At 44.8% G+C, this 16,650-nt stretch overlaps 1 protein-coding gene across 7 annotated transcripts in view; it reads right to left on the bottom strand.

The window, feature by feature from the left end:
- Ipk1 (Inositol phosphate kinase 1) overlaps positions 1–16,650 on the bottom strand; it is a 74,888-nt gene that overhangs the window by 7,486 nt on the left and 50,752 nt on the right. For 4 of the 7 annotated variants that reach the window (XM_067348602.1, XM_067348601.1, XM_067348603.1 and 1 more), the window contains 2 exons: positions 13,271–13,410; positions 3,912–4,116 (listed from right to left, as the gene is read on the bottom strand). In XM_067348602.1, coding sequence (XP_067204703.1) covers positions 3,912–4,116; positions 13,271–13,402 — 337 coding nt within the window. In that variant the 5' untranslated portion in view covers positions 13,403–13,410. Of the gene's footprint in view, positions 1–3,911; positions 4,117–7,393; positions 9,256–13,270; positions 13,411–14,116; positions 15,115–16,650 lie in introns of those variants that run through there. The other 3 variants (XM_067348605.1, XR_010888291.1, XM_012378914.2) reach the window with 3 other exon arrangements.

The following is a 16,650-nucleotide window of genomic DNA, read 5'->3' as shown; positions in this document are numbered from 1 at the left end:
GGTGGAAAACACCCGACGCTCCCTCCGTCGTGTTTCGGATGTCTGCATAAACGGTCGACGCTCGCGTGTACGCATACGAATATCAAAAGTTCACGCGTGAACGATGATTCCGCGTCTAAAGCGCGAAAACGCACGACTTAATGTGAAATACGCGCGATTCTGTTCACTTCTATCCTATCGCGTTTATTGCTTTTTCTCCCGCGACGCTAATCGAAATCTATATTGAAGAAGGATCGCTTAACGCTTCGAAGTTATCTCGCCGCATTATCTCGCGCGACTGATAGGATCCGATAAGGACGCGAGGGACGACGATCGCGCTCGGGGCGGCGATCGCGCATCGAAAGGGAAAAGGGAAGATTCCGGTTCCACGGAACGAAATTACCGCGGCGTTGCATACAATGGGCGGATCTCCTTCTCGCCGATAGCGGATGATAAACGTCGCTGCATTATTCAAAAATAAATCCCCGCGCGGCGCGGATCGCGTGGCCGCGATCTCGCACTTTCATTGTGTGCGCGCGCGCGTGTAATAAATGCTCTCGAGCACGCCGCGCATTCTTTCTAGGATAGGCGGGAAGGGGAGGAGGCTAGAAATCCACACGGGACGAGAGGTGGTTTCCCTCGTCGAGCGGACGCTCGTGGGCGTACCTTCTAGCGCGTTTCAAATTAATTGAAGAATAAGACTCTGTTATTTATTAATGCTAGTCACCGACGTAATTCTCTCTGAAAGCTTTCCATTTTTTAATGCCGCGAGGAGAACAGCCTCGCACAGCCTCGCTGTCGAATAGTCACGTGGTGCCGCGCACATGTGCGTCAAAGATCTGGTTTCGACCTTTCGCGTGGGAAAAAGAAAATTAAAAAACTGTAAGATGGGAGAAAGATGGGGACGTATGCAAATGTCGCCGGCTTTCGCTGCATAATCAAACGTAAATAGAAAATAAATCATATCGTTTTATCTCCTCGAGGCGGGACCTCCTCCGTGAAGCGCTAAGCATCAGCGGAAGATCAAGTGCAGTATTTTATTATCCTTTTCACTCGTGTTCGCAGGATCGCGTCGTAAGGAATAAGCGCTGTTTTTGCGACAAGCGATCGCGACAATTTGTGTCGAGTGGCGACTCGCCGATTGGCCGCAGATACAAAAATAATTTCCTACTTTTCCGTAGATGTTATATAAGCAAACGCAAAAATAGTCGAGAATGATAAAAATGTGCTCCGAAAGATTAAGAAACGCTTGTTATCGCGCGGCTTATAACCTCGTATTTGCACGACAGTGAAAAGTATCTATATCGCGCGGGTATCAATTAACTCGTTTGCGCAGTTTTCTCCTTCTAATTACTATAATAACCGCGTCTCGGCAACGTTGCCGGCTCTCCGACGGATGTTAGTTCTAATATACGCGCCGGCGTTTTGTTTTTACGAGATTCTGTTTTTTAATTAATATCTGTTAATTGATACTCTGTCAAAAATAATAAAATCGAGATAAGGCCCGTTTCGCATTTCTTCGCCTTTTCTTTTCGCTCGTATTGCTCGAGTTTTCCCTTGAGATAGAGAAATTTTACCGACTCGACGACGATTACAGCACGTACGTCGCGTAAACCAGAAAAAAAAATACATTCTCATCTCTCAGTGAGGTGTTATTTAAAGAAAACCAGAAAAAAGGCTCCAAAACGCAAGTGTTGGAACGCGAAGGATATTACAAATTAATGCAGAATTTTATTTAACGCCTTCGCGTAGAACCTTCGTTTGAATCAATGATCCTGGCGGATCTCGTGATGTTTAAATGACCTCACGCGCGCATTGGCTTCTTCAAAGAAGCGATCGACAGTCACTCGGGGTCGCGGCCTTTTCGTAGGAATGACTGATGGCGCGTATAGGTACTTAAGAACGTGTGAACGCCGCGACTAGCGTGTCGAGCGAGATCCGCTAGGATTCAGATTTTTCTCAGAAGTCGAGAATCTTACGCGTGGAACTCCACGTTAAGTTGAGAAATGTAATCCAACCCTGCAGCAGCTCGTGTGGGATATATTTCTGAAAAGGGACCGGAGAGAGGAAAAAAAAACTGAAAAAGGGACAGAAACAGCAACTGAAACCAACGACACGGTCGCGCGACGCATGCCGGCTTTAACGTCGTCTCGAGGACGCTTCTCGTCTGGCGACGTCATCTTTTCGAGAGTGCACAGCTGCGGGCGGTGAGTGTGGGTCGCCTGCGCGTCGTAAATTCAGTCCGCCCAGGGCGGACGTGACACTCTTTATTCCCGCTGGAAAACGAAAAAGCGCCCGGCATCGTGGCCGCGCGCACGCGACATTTGGCTGAAATGTCTTTGTTTACTATTGATCGCCCGGGTCTCTGCGTCGCGCAGCACGATGGGAAAGCGGTGTCCCTCGCTCTCCTCGAGGGATCCCGCGCTCGTTTAATTAGCGTTAATTGCGCTTAACGTATAGACACAACGCGCAATTTTCACTCAACGCCGAGCGTTGTTAAATCGTAAAAATTCGCGGGCGCGCACAACGCTCCGTCGCACGCGAGGCACAGTAGTAATAAAAGGCGGTTTTAATCGCGGCGCCGGATCGCTTTCGAATCGAGAGAAGCCGATTTCCATATCTCGCCGCCCACGCCGCATTTACGAGAGATCGGCGATTCGCGCGACGAGCGCGCTCCATCGAGTAGAAAGTTGTCGTCGCGGCGAAATAAAATGTCAATATAATTCTCGCTGTTGTGATTACGAGTGACGCGAGCGATGTCTAATTCCCCTCCCGCGTTTTAATGTAATACATCACGATATTGCTTTTACCTCTCGGCCTGTTAAAGAGCCGTGCGAAGGAACACAAGTGCCGCGTACGTCAATCAAGTGTCGTATTGTTTTACTGCATAAAAATATATAAATTTTCCTGCTTGTTTGCGCTCGAATAAATAATCGCGGATAGTATTCTCGCGGCGTTTAATGGCTACTCAACTCGTGACTTTTGCAACGAGCAAAAATAGCTATTCTGGATCGTTGCAATCCCAACTAGGCTAATTTGCGAAAATGTGCTTCGCGGATTTGAAAGTTAATTTAAGTCGTCGAACGATGGGACGTCCATGAGCGTCACGAATCTTTGAATGTTATTAAGTGGAATCGATTAATTGAGATAGACACAGCTCTTTTTTTTACATCTGTAACATTGTAACTATCGATCGGTAGTATGAGAAAAAGAATGAAGAGAACAAGGCGTAACCGGATCGTCTCTTCTTCACAATATTCCGGCGAAATCGATGAAATTTCAGCTCAAGGCTCCTCGCATGCACGAGAAACTCGGTGTCCCGGGAGGCTTCGGACGCGCGGAGATCGTTATTCGTCCGGAACGTCGAAAAATAAGGCGGCAGGTGTACGCCGGCGAAGAATAAGTCGGCGGCTACCTTAATAAAAACGAGAAGAAGACGGCACGATCGAAACTAGTTACGATCAGCCAGCACCTGTTCGTGTTCCTTTCGCGAACAGCGTGATTGTACATAAATATTGAAAATCTACATTCTATCCGGAGAAAGTGATGCACGAGGTATCCCCGATAATCGAGCGCAATCGAATAAAAATAACAAAGCGTGATCGAAGGTCGCGAAAAATTATACGATTCCCGCAAAAGTGTTTTATTCGCAAAAAAAGGGCTGCAAAAATCAAGCGCGATCGTCAGCGCGCGAAAGATATTAGAAATCAATACAGGATAATATAAGACTCGATTTTGAGGCCGCGCGGTGTCCGAGAAACGTTTGTGTCAACAAATAAACAAGGTTAAAAACGGAAAAGTGCTAAAACCCAGCATTGGCCTTGCACAGTCCGTTTATTCGGAATATTAATTTAATTAAAAACATATCGTGAGAATTGAATACATAAATACGGAGAAAAATAAAATATGTATGAAGGAAAAAAACAATTTACCTGGCCGGAGGGGACGGATGACGTCCGACAATTTGGCTATATCGGCTGCATCGTAGCTCACGATTTCGGGGATCTGCATGTAAGAGCCCAAAAAACAGGAAACCATGTTCCTGGCGTAACCCACCTCCCGTTGTACGCGTGTTCCACCGCCATCCGGTGAAACCTCGCCTGGTAATGACTTCCGGAATCGTATTACACTGCGCTCCTGAAAGTAAACCCAATAAACTGAAACACTGTTAACTGAACGTTTCGCAGAAAGTTTCAAAATGTTTTGTTTTTCTTTCTTTCTCTCGGGCAAATATTAAACGTGATAATAACGCAAATATTGAACGCAACGCCGACTAAATACGGCGTCATATTCAATGATATAACATCGAATTCATTGCGCAGCGCGCCGTAAACAATCGTGCGCGAGGTTGCGTTCTAGTCGCGTTCGAAGTCGCGAAATGGAAAAAATCGTATAAACGTAAAGGAATCCAAGGCCAACGCATTACGGCCGCCTTTCTGCGAACGACGACAATTTCTCGGTCTGCCAGACAGACGATCGTGCATTTTCTATGCGCCTGTACACACGGCTAGCGTTATCAGGAACAGATCAATGCCTCTTAAACTGGCGATACCGGGCGCGAGTAAGGTATGTAGGTCGGCTTTATGAAAAATTCCCAGGTTAAAGATAACGGGGCGACTAGCTGCTCTCGGCTCACCTCACCCCTTGTTTCCAAGCGCGTTCAACCTCGCCGCTACGGCCTTTACGAATCCAATTAATCAATGCGGGGACGAAGGTAAGGTTCTAGGACGCCATGGAAGTTTAATACGCTTAGATTTTCCGATTTTCGTCCGATGATAAATGTCAATATAATCGACGCCTCGACATTTACGCCGAGGCCGTCCGTTCTTCCTCTTGTCACTTACGAACATCACTCGTCCAATGATTTCTAACGAAGAGAGCAAATGTCTAAGACATTTCAAACCTTAGATAACGCGAAATTTATTATGCGATCGCTATCGCCGATGATTGCACGTTATTATGTAAAATAATGTTATTGAAATACTAGCTGACGGTGCAAGGTCTCCTCCGGATTTTATTTCGACACGAAAGCAGCGTCCATCCTAGTCTCATTGACATTCGAGATTTCGAAAGCCAGTCATTATTTACAAGACAATTTCGCAAGACTCGGACACGGAGGGCGAACGTAACTGGTTGCTTAACAAGCGTGGCGCGTTCTATGGCGTGATTTTCGGCACGTTAGACGACACGCTCGATCACGGCTATCGGCAAACGGACCGTGTCGAATTCAAGAGACTTACATGGAAAAATGAGCGATGACTAATCTCAAGTTAATACTTTATGTGTTTTTTTTTTTAGATTTCAATCGGGAGATCCAGCTCGCGTCCTAATTGCGGTCGACGAAGCATCGAACTCGTGAAAATCCAATTTAATCGCTTTCCCGAACAAATCGATCGACTCGAATCATCACGGGTGATCTAACGAGCGAGCGTATAATAAAATATGATTGTCCAGCGGCTGAAAGCAGGTCGACGTTTTGTTTGACGAAGCGGCGCGATTTTCACAGCGGACTTTAATCGCTATCGGCGAATCGCACAAGCGATGGGGCGCGTTAATTATCGAGATGCGCACGTTAGTCTTCTATGCCGGAAAACCGGCCGTGCTACAAACCGGCCGAGACGTTTTGTCGTATAAAAAGACGGAGATGAACGCCCGATCGGGTCGCCGGCCCAATAATGACGTACGGTGAACGCACGACAGGTTGTTGCTACGCGTTCCACTTTGCTGACCGTTCGCCGCGATACTCGCGCGAATTATTGACAATTCGATAATAGCCGCTATCGCCGGGGGCCAGTGACGTCGGCGTAATTGTTGCAACAAAAAAAAAAGTTGTAGCAGAGTACGAACGGAAAGATATGCTATTGCACATGTGTGCTTTCACAAAGTTGATAAATACATCCGGAGCAAAAACTCCAAGAGTTTTGCACGGTTGCCTGGCGAGCGAAGCAATTAGTGCGAACGAAATGCACGCGAGGAGGAGCAACATGGCACACATGTTGCATATTTAACAGCGATATTGTTCGGCTCTATCTCGATGCGTGTGCCCGACGCGTCGCGAATCGCGCCCTCATCCGTCGCGAGAATCAAATCTGGAACGTTTGATTTTTCTCGCATCTGTAGAGGCAAATCTCGTAAAAGCGTGCGACCCGACGTGAACCGCCAATCGATATAGGCTAAGCCGGCTGACGTGGCTGACTACTAGTTTTTCATGCGTCATGTCTCTGTTCATGTAACTATATATACCTGCCTGCGAGGCCTATCTTTTTTTTTCTTTTTTTTTTTTCTAATTCGAAGTCTACCGACGAAACGTATTTCCATATGCGAGAAACCGCTCGATTTCGACATGCGCAAAAATATTGAATAAATAAAATTAATCAAAATTTTAATTAACATTTATAGAATCAAATTTTACGAGTTGAAATCGTGATAGAGAAATCATCGTTCTAACGCACGACTCATTTTATAACTTTACTAACTGCTCTCTCTATTTTGCCGATCTCCGCTGTAATAATCTTTGAAAATAGAAATGGAGATATCGAAGAAATACGATAGCAATTCACTCGATGCGATCGGTTTTTCGTAAGCGGCCGACAAAATGTATTGTATTTCGGTACGCGAGAAGTTTCGCAATTTCGACATCCGCAAAAATATCAAATAAATGAGATTAATCAAATGTTTTAATTAACATTCATGGAATCGGATTTTACGAGTTAAAATCGTGATAGAGAAGATACCGTTTTTACGTATATGACTCATTTTACGATTTTAACTTCTCTCTCTCTCTCTCTCTCTCTCTCTCTCTCTCTCTATTTTTCAAGACTCCGCTCTTGAAAATATAAATAAAGATATCGAAGAAATATAGCAAATTCACTCGATGCAATTAGTCTAGTAGTCAGCAGTGATAATAATTTACGCTTTATACAACTAACGATATACGTACGGCGCACAAAAAGATTGAATAACAAACGATCCGTAACGCAAATTAATTTAATTCGCCCGCGGCGGAATAGCATCTCGACCGAATCAAATACGCGTGCAGCAAAAACTGCTAATCGCGTCTACACAGTTGCGTAAGCAAAATTAAACGGGAGATCACGAGGCGTGTTCCGACCTCGTTGGAACGCCTGATGACTGCCGCTCATATTAAGCGGCTTGTAATGTTTTTTTTTTTACGTGAGTAGTTTTTAGCGGCTAATCTATGTACGAGTGACCTCGAAAGTAAATAACATCTGTCTTTACGCAACGCGATGGATAAATGGAGAACACTCGTGCAGGACTGATAAGAGATAATGCGTTATCGCGGTTCAATTCAAACTCTTAAACACACATTGTGCCGTATTTGATGTACGCTCAACGCGTGGCTTTCGATGTTTTTTAAGAATGCTCTTGTTGGCCGTTTTCCCGTTATACGTACCGTACAAATATCGCCGAGGTGACGCAACTGCTGTCGCACAAGAGCCGGGGATTGAATCTCGTGCACCGTCGAATCACACAAACGTATGAACAGCAGGAAATCGATATTGACGATTCGTCTGGATTCCGGGCGAGAGACCGAGCGAGAGAAAGAGAGAAGCGGATGCCCGCTTCGGCGAACCGTGGCCGGCGCATACGATCTCATTAAAATCAACATGACCCGTTCCCGTCCGCTCGCGACAGATCGGACACGGGATCGCGTGGCGCGATCTCAACAACGCCGGAACGGTATCGCACGATGCAAGCGCGCGCGGTTTTCCCATCGAAAATGTCACGCGGCTTTCGCGACTCGAACGCGAGTACACGATCTCATTATCTCGTCGTGACCAAGTCGAGATCGTATTTCATGATTATCCTAATTACCGCTTATTTAGAATTATCGGATTGGATTTTGTGTGGACGCGATTCGACGCGAATCGACGATTCAATTTCATCGTAAATTGTTCGGATAAAATAACGACATACGGAAAATTATAATTCAACGATGAAAAAAAATTACATAGCGATGCTTACTATATCGGGAAAAATAGCACGCTGCGACAAAGAGAACAAAAATAAACGATTAACCCGCCGAGGGTTTTCCACCGCGAGCGTCTCGCAGACGGGGAGGGCCAACGACCCTCCGGAACTCTCAGAAGAATCGCGGAAGCGTGTTAATTACAAATCGCTCCGGAGCCATCCATCGATCGACAAGCCTGACCATTCATCACCTGGCGATCGCCAGCACAGTTCTGAGACGCGCGAAGGATCGATCGGTCGGCCGATCCCCACTTCAGTGGCCTCCTTTCTTCCACCACCTCGTGCATCCCCTCCCCCACGCCGACCGGGAGGTCAACGGCCAACGGTTAATGGTCCCTCTTTCTCTCTCTTTAACCTTGCCTCGATAAGCCTCGTCTTCCTCTCTCGCTCGCTCGCTCGCGACGACTAACTTCGGTGGTTACTCACTGCACCCTCCCTCTCTCTCTCTCTCTCTTTCCCCTTCCGTCTTCTCTCTCTCGCTTCCACCCCCGAGTCCTCTTTTTCCCTCCGGGCGAGCAGCAACACGTCCAATAGCGTGACGATCGCCGGAGCGGAGCGCGTGTACACGCGCATCGGGCCACGATCTATGACTGATTAGACAGAGATAGGGCCGCGCTCCTTCGCGCGCGTGCAATTATCCGCACCTTGAAGAGCGAAGACGAGGTCGCTTCGGGCGACAAACCGAATAGTTATTACGAATAGGCGAGGAAAAAAAGCAGCGGCATTTATTTCCGATCAATATGCATCATCGATCCTTATCATCGATGAAACATCAAATAAGAAATCGTCCCGCCCGATCCTCTTTTTGTCGACGACGGTAAGCCTCGATTAAGAATTAAATAATCTCCCGTCTATTTGCTCTGCTGTTAATGGCGTGACGATGATAATTCGCCGTACGCATGCAGCGCCAGACTGCAATTTATGCTTGATTAGAGACTGCCGCGAAGGTCTGACGATATTGCATACGCGCGGGCAGAAAATAACGAAGCGTTCCGCGAAACAAACAGCGATTGTAATAACGCCGCGGCCGCCGCGGCCCCCGCGCCGTACAGCTCGACGTATCATTGGCGCTGTGCGTAACCGCCAATGAGACATCGCTATCGGCATGCACTTAGAGAATAGCGAAATGCCTGCAATCATAAAATCTGCCGAGATGCATCGCAACGCGCAACAACCGCGTCGGGAAGATAATGTTATATCGAAGTTGCGCATCGCGTGATCGTCAAGTTCGGCACTTGCGGTTTACCGACGTCTAACTCAGACTCCTGCTTTCTGATAACGAAGTGACAAGTTTCCGACGTCCCTAATGTCGCGATTAAATGTGCGTGCATTTGCATAATTATCGTTAAAATATATTTTTCACAGAAATTTTGTACGCGTCTATCGATAGCGTTAGAAAATAATGTATTTTCTATTAAAAATTTCGCGATTTGTCACGCGTATAATTCAGCAAGGCACGTTGCGCGCGGAGGAAAGATCCCGTATGATTAGTTGAGCTGGTCGAACGCGTACTATACTCAGTATCGAGCAGAGCGTAATCGCCAGGAAACCGGGTTACTACATTGCGCCGGGTTAAATCAGAAGAAGAACGAACGGTTCAGGCGAGCCGCACGGACTCGTTAAAGTCGTCGTAAAGCTCGGAGTCGATAAACGCAAGGCGTGTATGCGCGAGAAGATAACGAAACGCGTACGAGTGTATATCATTGGGTAACAACGTTTCGTTCCCGCACAGCTGGTGTCGCGGTTAATAACTTAATTTATTTCTCCGCCCGGCCCAACGCGCTCAGACGGCGATCAATGAGAGAACGTATTTGAAAAGTTTCAACTGATTTCTCCCTCTCTTTTTCTCTTTGTCTGAACCGCAGAGACGAAAGGCCTTATCGAGATATCGATAAACACCGAGGCAAAACGAGTTTCAAACTTTGATGAAAAAAACGAATTTATTTTTCATTCTTCGATTGATAATTAAAATTGATTTAACTCTCAATTTAATATTCTTGTCTCACAATTCTTCAACGGAGAATTAAAAAGTTTCTCAACTTCTTCTTGAACATAAAACGAGCGAAACTGCGAGGATAAAAAGAAAAAAAGACATCCTACACTTTCACTCGCAAACAGGATGCTGAGTTTTTTTTTCGACGGCTAAAGTCGAGTATTGAAGCGACGCTCGAAAATCTTTTCATTCGAAAATCTCTTCGGCCGTCATTCCTCTCCGCCGGCCGATAGTCTGAGAATCGATGCAGCCGAGTCATGTAATAAAATTATAAATCCCGACGGGGATGACTAAACGCGCGCGGGTTAAGGTCGCTACGTGGAAGAGGAAATACGTGACGAGAAAAGCGCAAGGGGAGAAAAAGAAGACGGAGAAAAAGAGAGAGAAGTCGAGTAACGTGCGACCGCTCGGCCGGACGAGTTCGCGATTAGCGATGCTTATGCGTATTTAACCGAGCAGTCACATTCGCTTTGAAATAGCTCCGACACCGGCGTAACCGGCACACCGATACTTTTCCCGATATTGTCTGTCGATACTTTGGAAATTTCGTGGGTCAAGTATCGGCACTGTAAGTACAGGCTCAATCTATTCCCTTTTATTCTCTCATCCGCGCTGTCAACCACCGGCCGGGAGCTGTTACCACGAGCGATCGTATGGCAGGTTCGACAAACTCTCGACGAGCACAACGAGACGACGGTCGGCGACGCGAAACGACGGCGGAGGTCTGGTTATGCTACGCGGTATATATGTGCGCACTTTGCTGTTATCGACGTGCACGGTAACTGCATAATACGAGACGGAGCATCGTTTGTCGCCGCTCCGTACAATAGGAGAAATCGCATAATAATAACTCGAGCGTTATCAATGTTACGCGAGCATACTTCTCGTCGGGTCTGCTTGGGAAGTCCGTATGAAAAAAATATGATAAAAATCAAAATGGCCGCTCTCGAAAAAGATTCCCAAATTTTCTACTTAGCTTGGATTAATCTCCAGTGTCAAAAAAAATCTGTACAAATCTCCGGACGAATCGTGATTTTCGCAATCGAAATCCACAGATGCGCAATATATTTTTGATGAGTTTTTTTAATAACACCTCGAGCGTTATCAATGTTATTCGAGCACTTCTCGAATCTGCCTGGAGAGTCTATATGAAAAAATTGATAAGAATAAAAATAGCTCTCTGAAAAATTCGAAATTTCCTACTTGGCCTAGATTAATTTCTGGTATCAAAAAATCTCCGGACGTAATCAACCTACAGATACGTCAAGCACTTTCTATACACCGCCCCTTTTCATATCGAGATCGTAACTTTTCAGAAGATTTTACAGGCGCGTCCATCGCGCAACATACGGTAACGATAATCTAGTTCAAGCCGTGGAAGTTGGGCGTAGCGCGCTATACAAACACACATATATACCCAGAACACGTGCAATTATCATCGATCCGCGATAAAGTCGACGATGCCATCGGGCAGAAGCGGCACGTTCGTGATCCGACCGTATCGATCCCTCGAGGAGATGCGCGAAGTGGAAAAAAAATTCATTTCCTGCGACGCGAGGTGACAGAATGAGACAGGACGCGCGCGATGGTACGTACGCGTCTCGCATAAATAAACGGCGGAGATAAGAGAGCGCGGCCGGCAATTAAACGAAATTATTTATGCGGATCGTTTGTCCGCGGCGCGAAAAAATACGCTGCGCCCGCGAGGTCGGCCGAGCCGCGCGAATATATACAATCGCCTCATATAGATTGCTGTAATGTGCAGTTATCAATTAGTCACACGATCATTAGCTATTCGTTAATTACAGGGCGCGCCAGAGAGATTCCCACGTGGGTGTAAAAGTTACGGTACCTCGCGTACACCGCGAGCTGTTTTTCTCATCATCCGCGGATATCTCCGCCGAATTGAGACGGATTTTCCGACGCAGATGTTTGCAAGTATGACGCAATTGCACAATCGCGAGAATCTCAATTGCTTCTTTTTTTTGCGATGATTACGTTGTTAACAACAAACGTGTTAATAACGACGCGTCCGTGTATTTTTCCTCGAATCGTACTCAAGGCCGTTTTTCTTGCAAAATTGTTATCGCACGATAACTCCGTGGGAGTGCGTAAACTTCGTAAGAAATTGCGCGCGTCCTTATCTGTTGACAAGAGAGACAAACTCGTACGATCGATTATCGTCACTCAAAACGTCTCTTTTTTTCCTCTTTCGCATCCAACACCTTTATTATTATGCATTATATTATATCTGCGGGATTGTATCTCGCCTTTATCTCGATCCAAGGAAACGTCAATGACGCTTGACGTAAGAAAAATATTGGAAAAAACAACGTATCGACGCGCGCCTTATTTCGTTTTTTTATAAGCACAGATAAAAACGTGTAGGAATATTATACATACAATGGGTAAGCCGTGTCGTTAAAATTCATAAAGATCCGCTCGCGGCTTGATAAGGCAGAAGAAAAAAAAACGCATTTGCGTTGTTAAAAGCAAGATATTTTTACATATCCATGTTGTCTAGAGCCATTCACATGTTTTTACGTATTTACATCCTAAAGGTCATTCGCTATTCGCATGCAGATAGCGTTTAGCAGTCGCAATAGATACAGGCTTCTCCGTTTTTCTTTGACCCTTTATGTACACTCGTACAGCTTTCCGAGAAAATTGATCTACTTAGGAGCGTGTAAATTACCGAAGCATCTTCAAGCAAAACACAGAGCGTTTACACTTCCGTTCGTGCAGTTCGGGAAAAAAACATTAAAAGATTTAAAGACGCTTCCGCTGAGATTACGAAGGAAGAACTTCTTGCTACCGTCGCAATCAACAGACGGCGACGAGTCGTAGATCAACGACGATGCCGGGAACGTTAGAGAGAATCGACTGACGAAGTTGCGAGCGGGAAGAGTTCGGTAATAGGATCAGGAAGAGGCCAGACGTCGCGATACGGCGGGATCCGCGAGAGCAAAATGGAAACCGAGTTTATCCAGGCTTTGTCTTATTCATTGTCAGCCGGAATTGCGGAGATCTTCAAGGGAATAGTTCTCTCGAGGGCCCATCGGCGAAGTTCGCGAAGCGTGAAAGAGGACTGCGAAGAAACGAGAAAGAGAGAGAGAGAGAGAGAAAGAGAGAGGAGGAATAAATGCCGAGATTTCTTAGCTCCATTTAATTCAGACGTTTCAGTTAAGCATAAATAAGTTTGTAAAAGTAAATTGTTTGTAAATTTCTAACAATGTAGAGATGCGCTTAGTCACGCTGTAGAAAAATATACTGATAATATACAAGAATATGCAATTATTGACTCACCTGTGGCAGCGCAATGACGATATTGGCATTGCCTTCCCCTCTGTAAACCGTGTCTTCTATCGCGAGAGCCGTGCGGGATGGATCACTCATCTTGGAATCGAGCGCGATGGGTTTCGATTGATATCCTTCCATCGTCGAATCTGCAAGCAGATAAATAAATGTCAGAAGAAAATAGTTAGATAGCGTTCTCTATATAGTCTTGTTGAAAACTTGACTGATTTTTTTCTTTTTGTTTTATCCTTTTGAAATATTTATTACGGCGATATTGCTGTATCACTGAAATGACAGCGTAATCTTGACTGACCCGATCAACATGAATTATTGCTCAGCACGATATTCTTGCTTCGTGGAGCAACAAATCAGATTTGATTTTCTTTTTAAGTGAATATCCGTTTTAGAAAAAGGCAACTTATTTTTCGAAAATAGTTCTGATCAGTTAAACATTTGGAAGAGATGATTTTATCATGTTTCTTGAAGAGACAGGAGTGCGAAAAAAAGTATCGGAAATTGTAATACAAATATGTGACTTGCAAATGTCTGCAAATGTCTTGAAGGTTTGTTGACATTTCTAGAATCCGCGATACTGTATCAAAAATAACCTCGACATATTTTAAATTTTTGGGACTCAAAATTGCACAGAATTCAAGGCCTCAAAAGACAAATTAGAAAGATTGTTGCATTGCAATTCGATATCTTTATTACATGCATATTCCTGCTGACGTAACGCGCGTGTCGCGCGATCACGCGGAATACCAAGTCGGTCAAGATTTTCGCAGCCGTGACATTTCATCGAGCTCGACTTTGTCATCCGGTAGCAACGGCGATCCGAAGAGAAAAATCGCTCACCTCCGGTAGCCGGTGAAAGTCGAGCAAAGGCATTTCATATCACGCAGTCATGGAAATTCAAATAGCGGTTGATTTCGATCCAGTATCGAGTTGCGCGATCGCGCGACGCGTTTAGACTTTCGCAATGCGACGGAGATCGCGATCACCGTTGATTTGCGAAAAAAAACTATCCTGTCTCGGATTTTTGGCCTTAACCCTAGCAGGATGAACTTCTGATCTACGGCGGATGGAAGTGGAGTCTTGAATCAACATAAAGCATGAAAAATACATTTTTGTTGCTAAATTTCGCGCCAAAGATAAATTGCGCAGTGCGAACGTGCGATTTATTCTTCATTCTTTGACGCAAGTTGGTAATGTAGCGCGGGCTCGCTCGTGGCTAAAGTTCCCGATGACGCGTCATCACACACGCACAATGCTAACGAAAGAGTTAGCCGAGACAACACTTTCTCTCGCCTTATATTTACGAAACGTATTTGTGCAAAATAAGCGCGCGCGCGGTGCCGCCGTTTGCGCTGTTTGCCGCTGCTTACATAAGCTCCTTATTCAGGAGTACGAATTTCTCACACTGGAAACCGCCTCGCCTTCAGACACGTTCGAAGCCTTTCTGTCTTCTTGATGACGCAATTATTCGCTGCCAATGACCACGTAATTGCAAGAAACGTTGCGCGTCCGCATGGCAAACGTTGAATATTATATTTTCAACAGATATATTATACGATTATTGTGTGTCCCGCAATAAAAAGAATTATGATTGACTTATTTATATAAGAATGGCATTGAATTCCATTAATACTCATAAAGAGAACAATATCATTTGTCGTTATCAGAAACCTTGTGCAAAGCAATACCGAGAGCTGTTAAATTTCACGCCATTACTCATCGTACAATATAATGATCGCATTTACATGCTAATGAATAAGTACCTTTCAATCGTACCTTTCAATCGTAAGCAACAATTCAATCGATCACGAAATATTTTCTTTTGGAAAAATCAAAAAATCGATAAAAAGATAAATATATTAATTGGTTTATAAAAATATAAAAGTGATAAATTTCCAAAGTTTTCAGATTACTGACGAATAATATGCTCGTAGAACTTTTCTAATATATAATGTTGTAACCACGACATGTGATTACAACCCTCGTGGTAAACAACATGAACTTTATAGACTCGTCTGGACTCGAGCAGTGATGTAAAAATACGCTCGTAAAATGGTTTTTGTGTAATTGGACACTTAAATTCCAAACCTGACGATTCCGTAGGGTCTGAAGTATTCGAATAACCATCCGTGCTCGGAAAACGACACCCCCAACATACCGGCGCCGATCAGTCGCGCTTCGAGAACTCGCGAAATCATGATTCTACGTCGCGCGTTTTAACCAGCAAGTACGACCGCGTAGTCCGTTTATGGCATGTTCCTAGTCGCGAAACGATGACTCATGCGAATGAAGTCATTTATGCCGGCAATAAAAAGAACCGCGAACGCGCAAAACTACTGAAAGCGTCGCTAATGAGCGTGCCGGCATAAAAAAAATGCAAATTAAAAGCGTCGAGAGCCCAAAAATTATTATGACGTCAGAAGTGAGAAAGTGAGATAAAATTTTCCTCTTCACTTCGCGAACCGATGATCTCACGCGGCGCGGGAAACGCGTTGGAAATATTGTGACAATATCTCCATGTTTCTAAAACTTTTCCTGCCACATTTTAAAATACTTCGTGTTGTATGAAATATTTTATTGATAAAACTGTTGACAAAGATTGCTTCATGGCACTTTCATCGATAAAACATGAGACAATCTTTTTTCAAAATAGATTCTTTTATATTTAAGTATAATTTTATTGGTCGGAGATTACGCATTGAATTTCTCATTTCTAATGTCATAATTTCAGAATATGGATATCGCCGACATTTGTAAACTAGTCAAGATGCCTTTCGCAAAATTACCATACCTCATTGAGAATCGATACGCATGTCGATGATTGCGTGATTATCGCAAATCATTTAATGATACACCGATCGCGGAACGAAGTGCGCCGCAAGAAATAAGTAATAACAGTCCGCGCGCGGTGATGATTGGCAAAAGTTATGACGACGTAACCGCGTTTCGAGATTTAATATGGAACGCTATATCCCACTTATTCGTCGCTGTATATTTTGCTATAAATCTTTTACTTCATGAATGCTAACGAGAACGCTGTCACGCGTTGCGAGGGAGACTGCCGGCTTTAAACTGGGGCAAGATGTAATTCACATCCGAAGCAGAGCAGAGGATTTTTTCTTACTGGCAAATAATAGGATGCGTCTTTACCGTTAGCCTAGCCGTCGCCGCGCGTTTAAAAGATAATTGTCTGCTGTCGTCGCTGTGCCGCCTTAGAAAAGGCACAATAGCGCATCACGCACAGTGATAATCTCGTTATAAAGCCGGGTTTTATTGTACATACACTGTGCCCCGTCGTAACTCAGCGGTAGAGAGACCGCGGCTGGCGTAACGCACACATAGCGCGACGTTAAAGTTTAAACAACACAATGCGC

Source organism: Linepithema humile, chromosome 2 (assembly GCF_040581485.1).
Source record: "Linepithema humile isolate Giens D197 chromosome 2, Lhum_UNIL_v1.0, whole genome shotgun sequence".
Taxonomy (NCBI): Eukaryota; Metazoa; Arthropoda; class Insecta; order Hymenoptera; family Formicidae; genus Linepithema; species Linepithema humile.
This window is presented reverse-complemented; position numbering and strand designations above follow the sequence as displayed.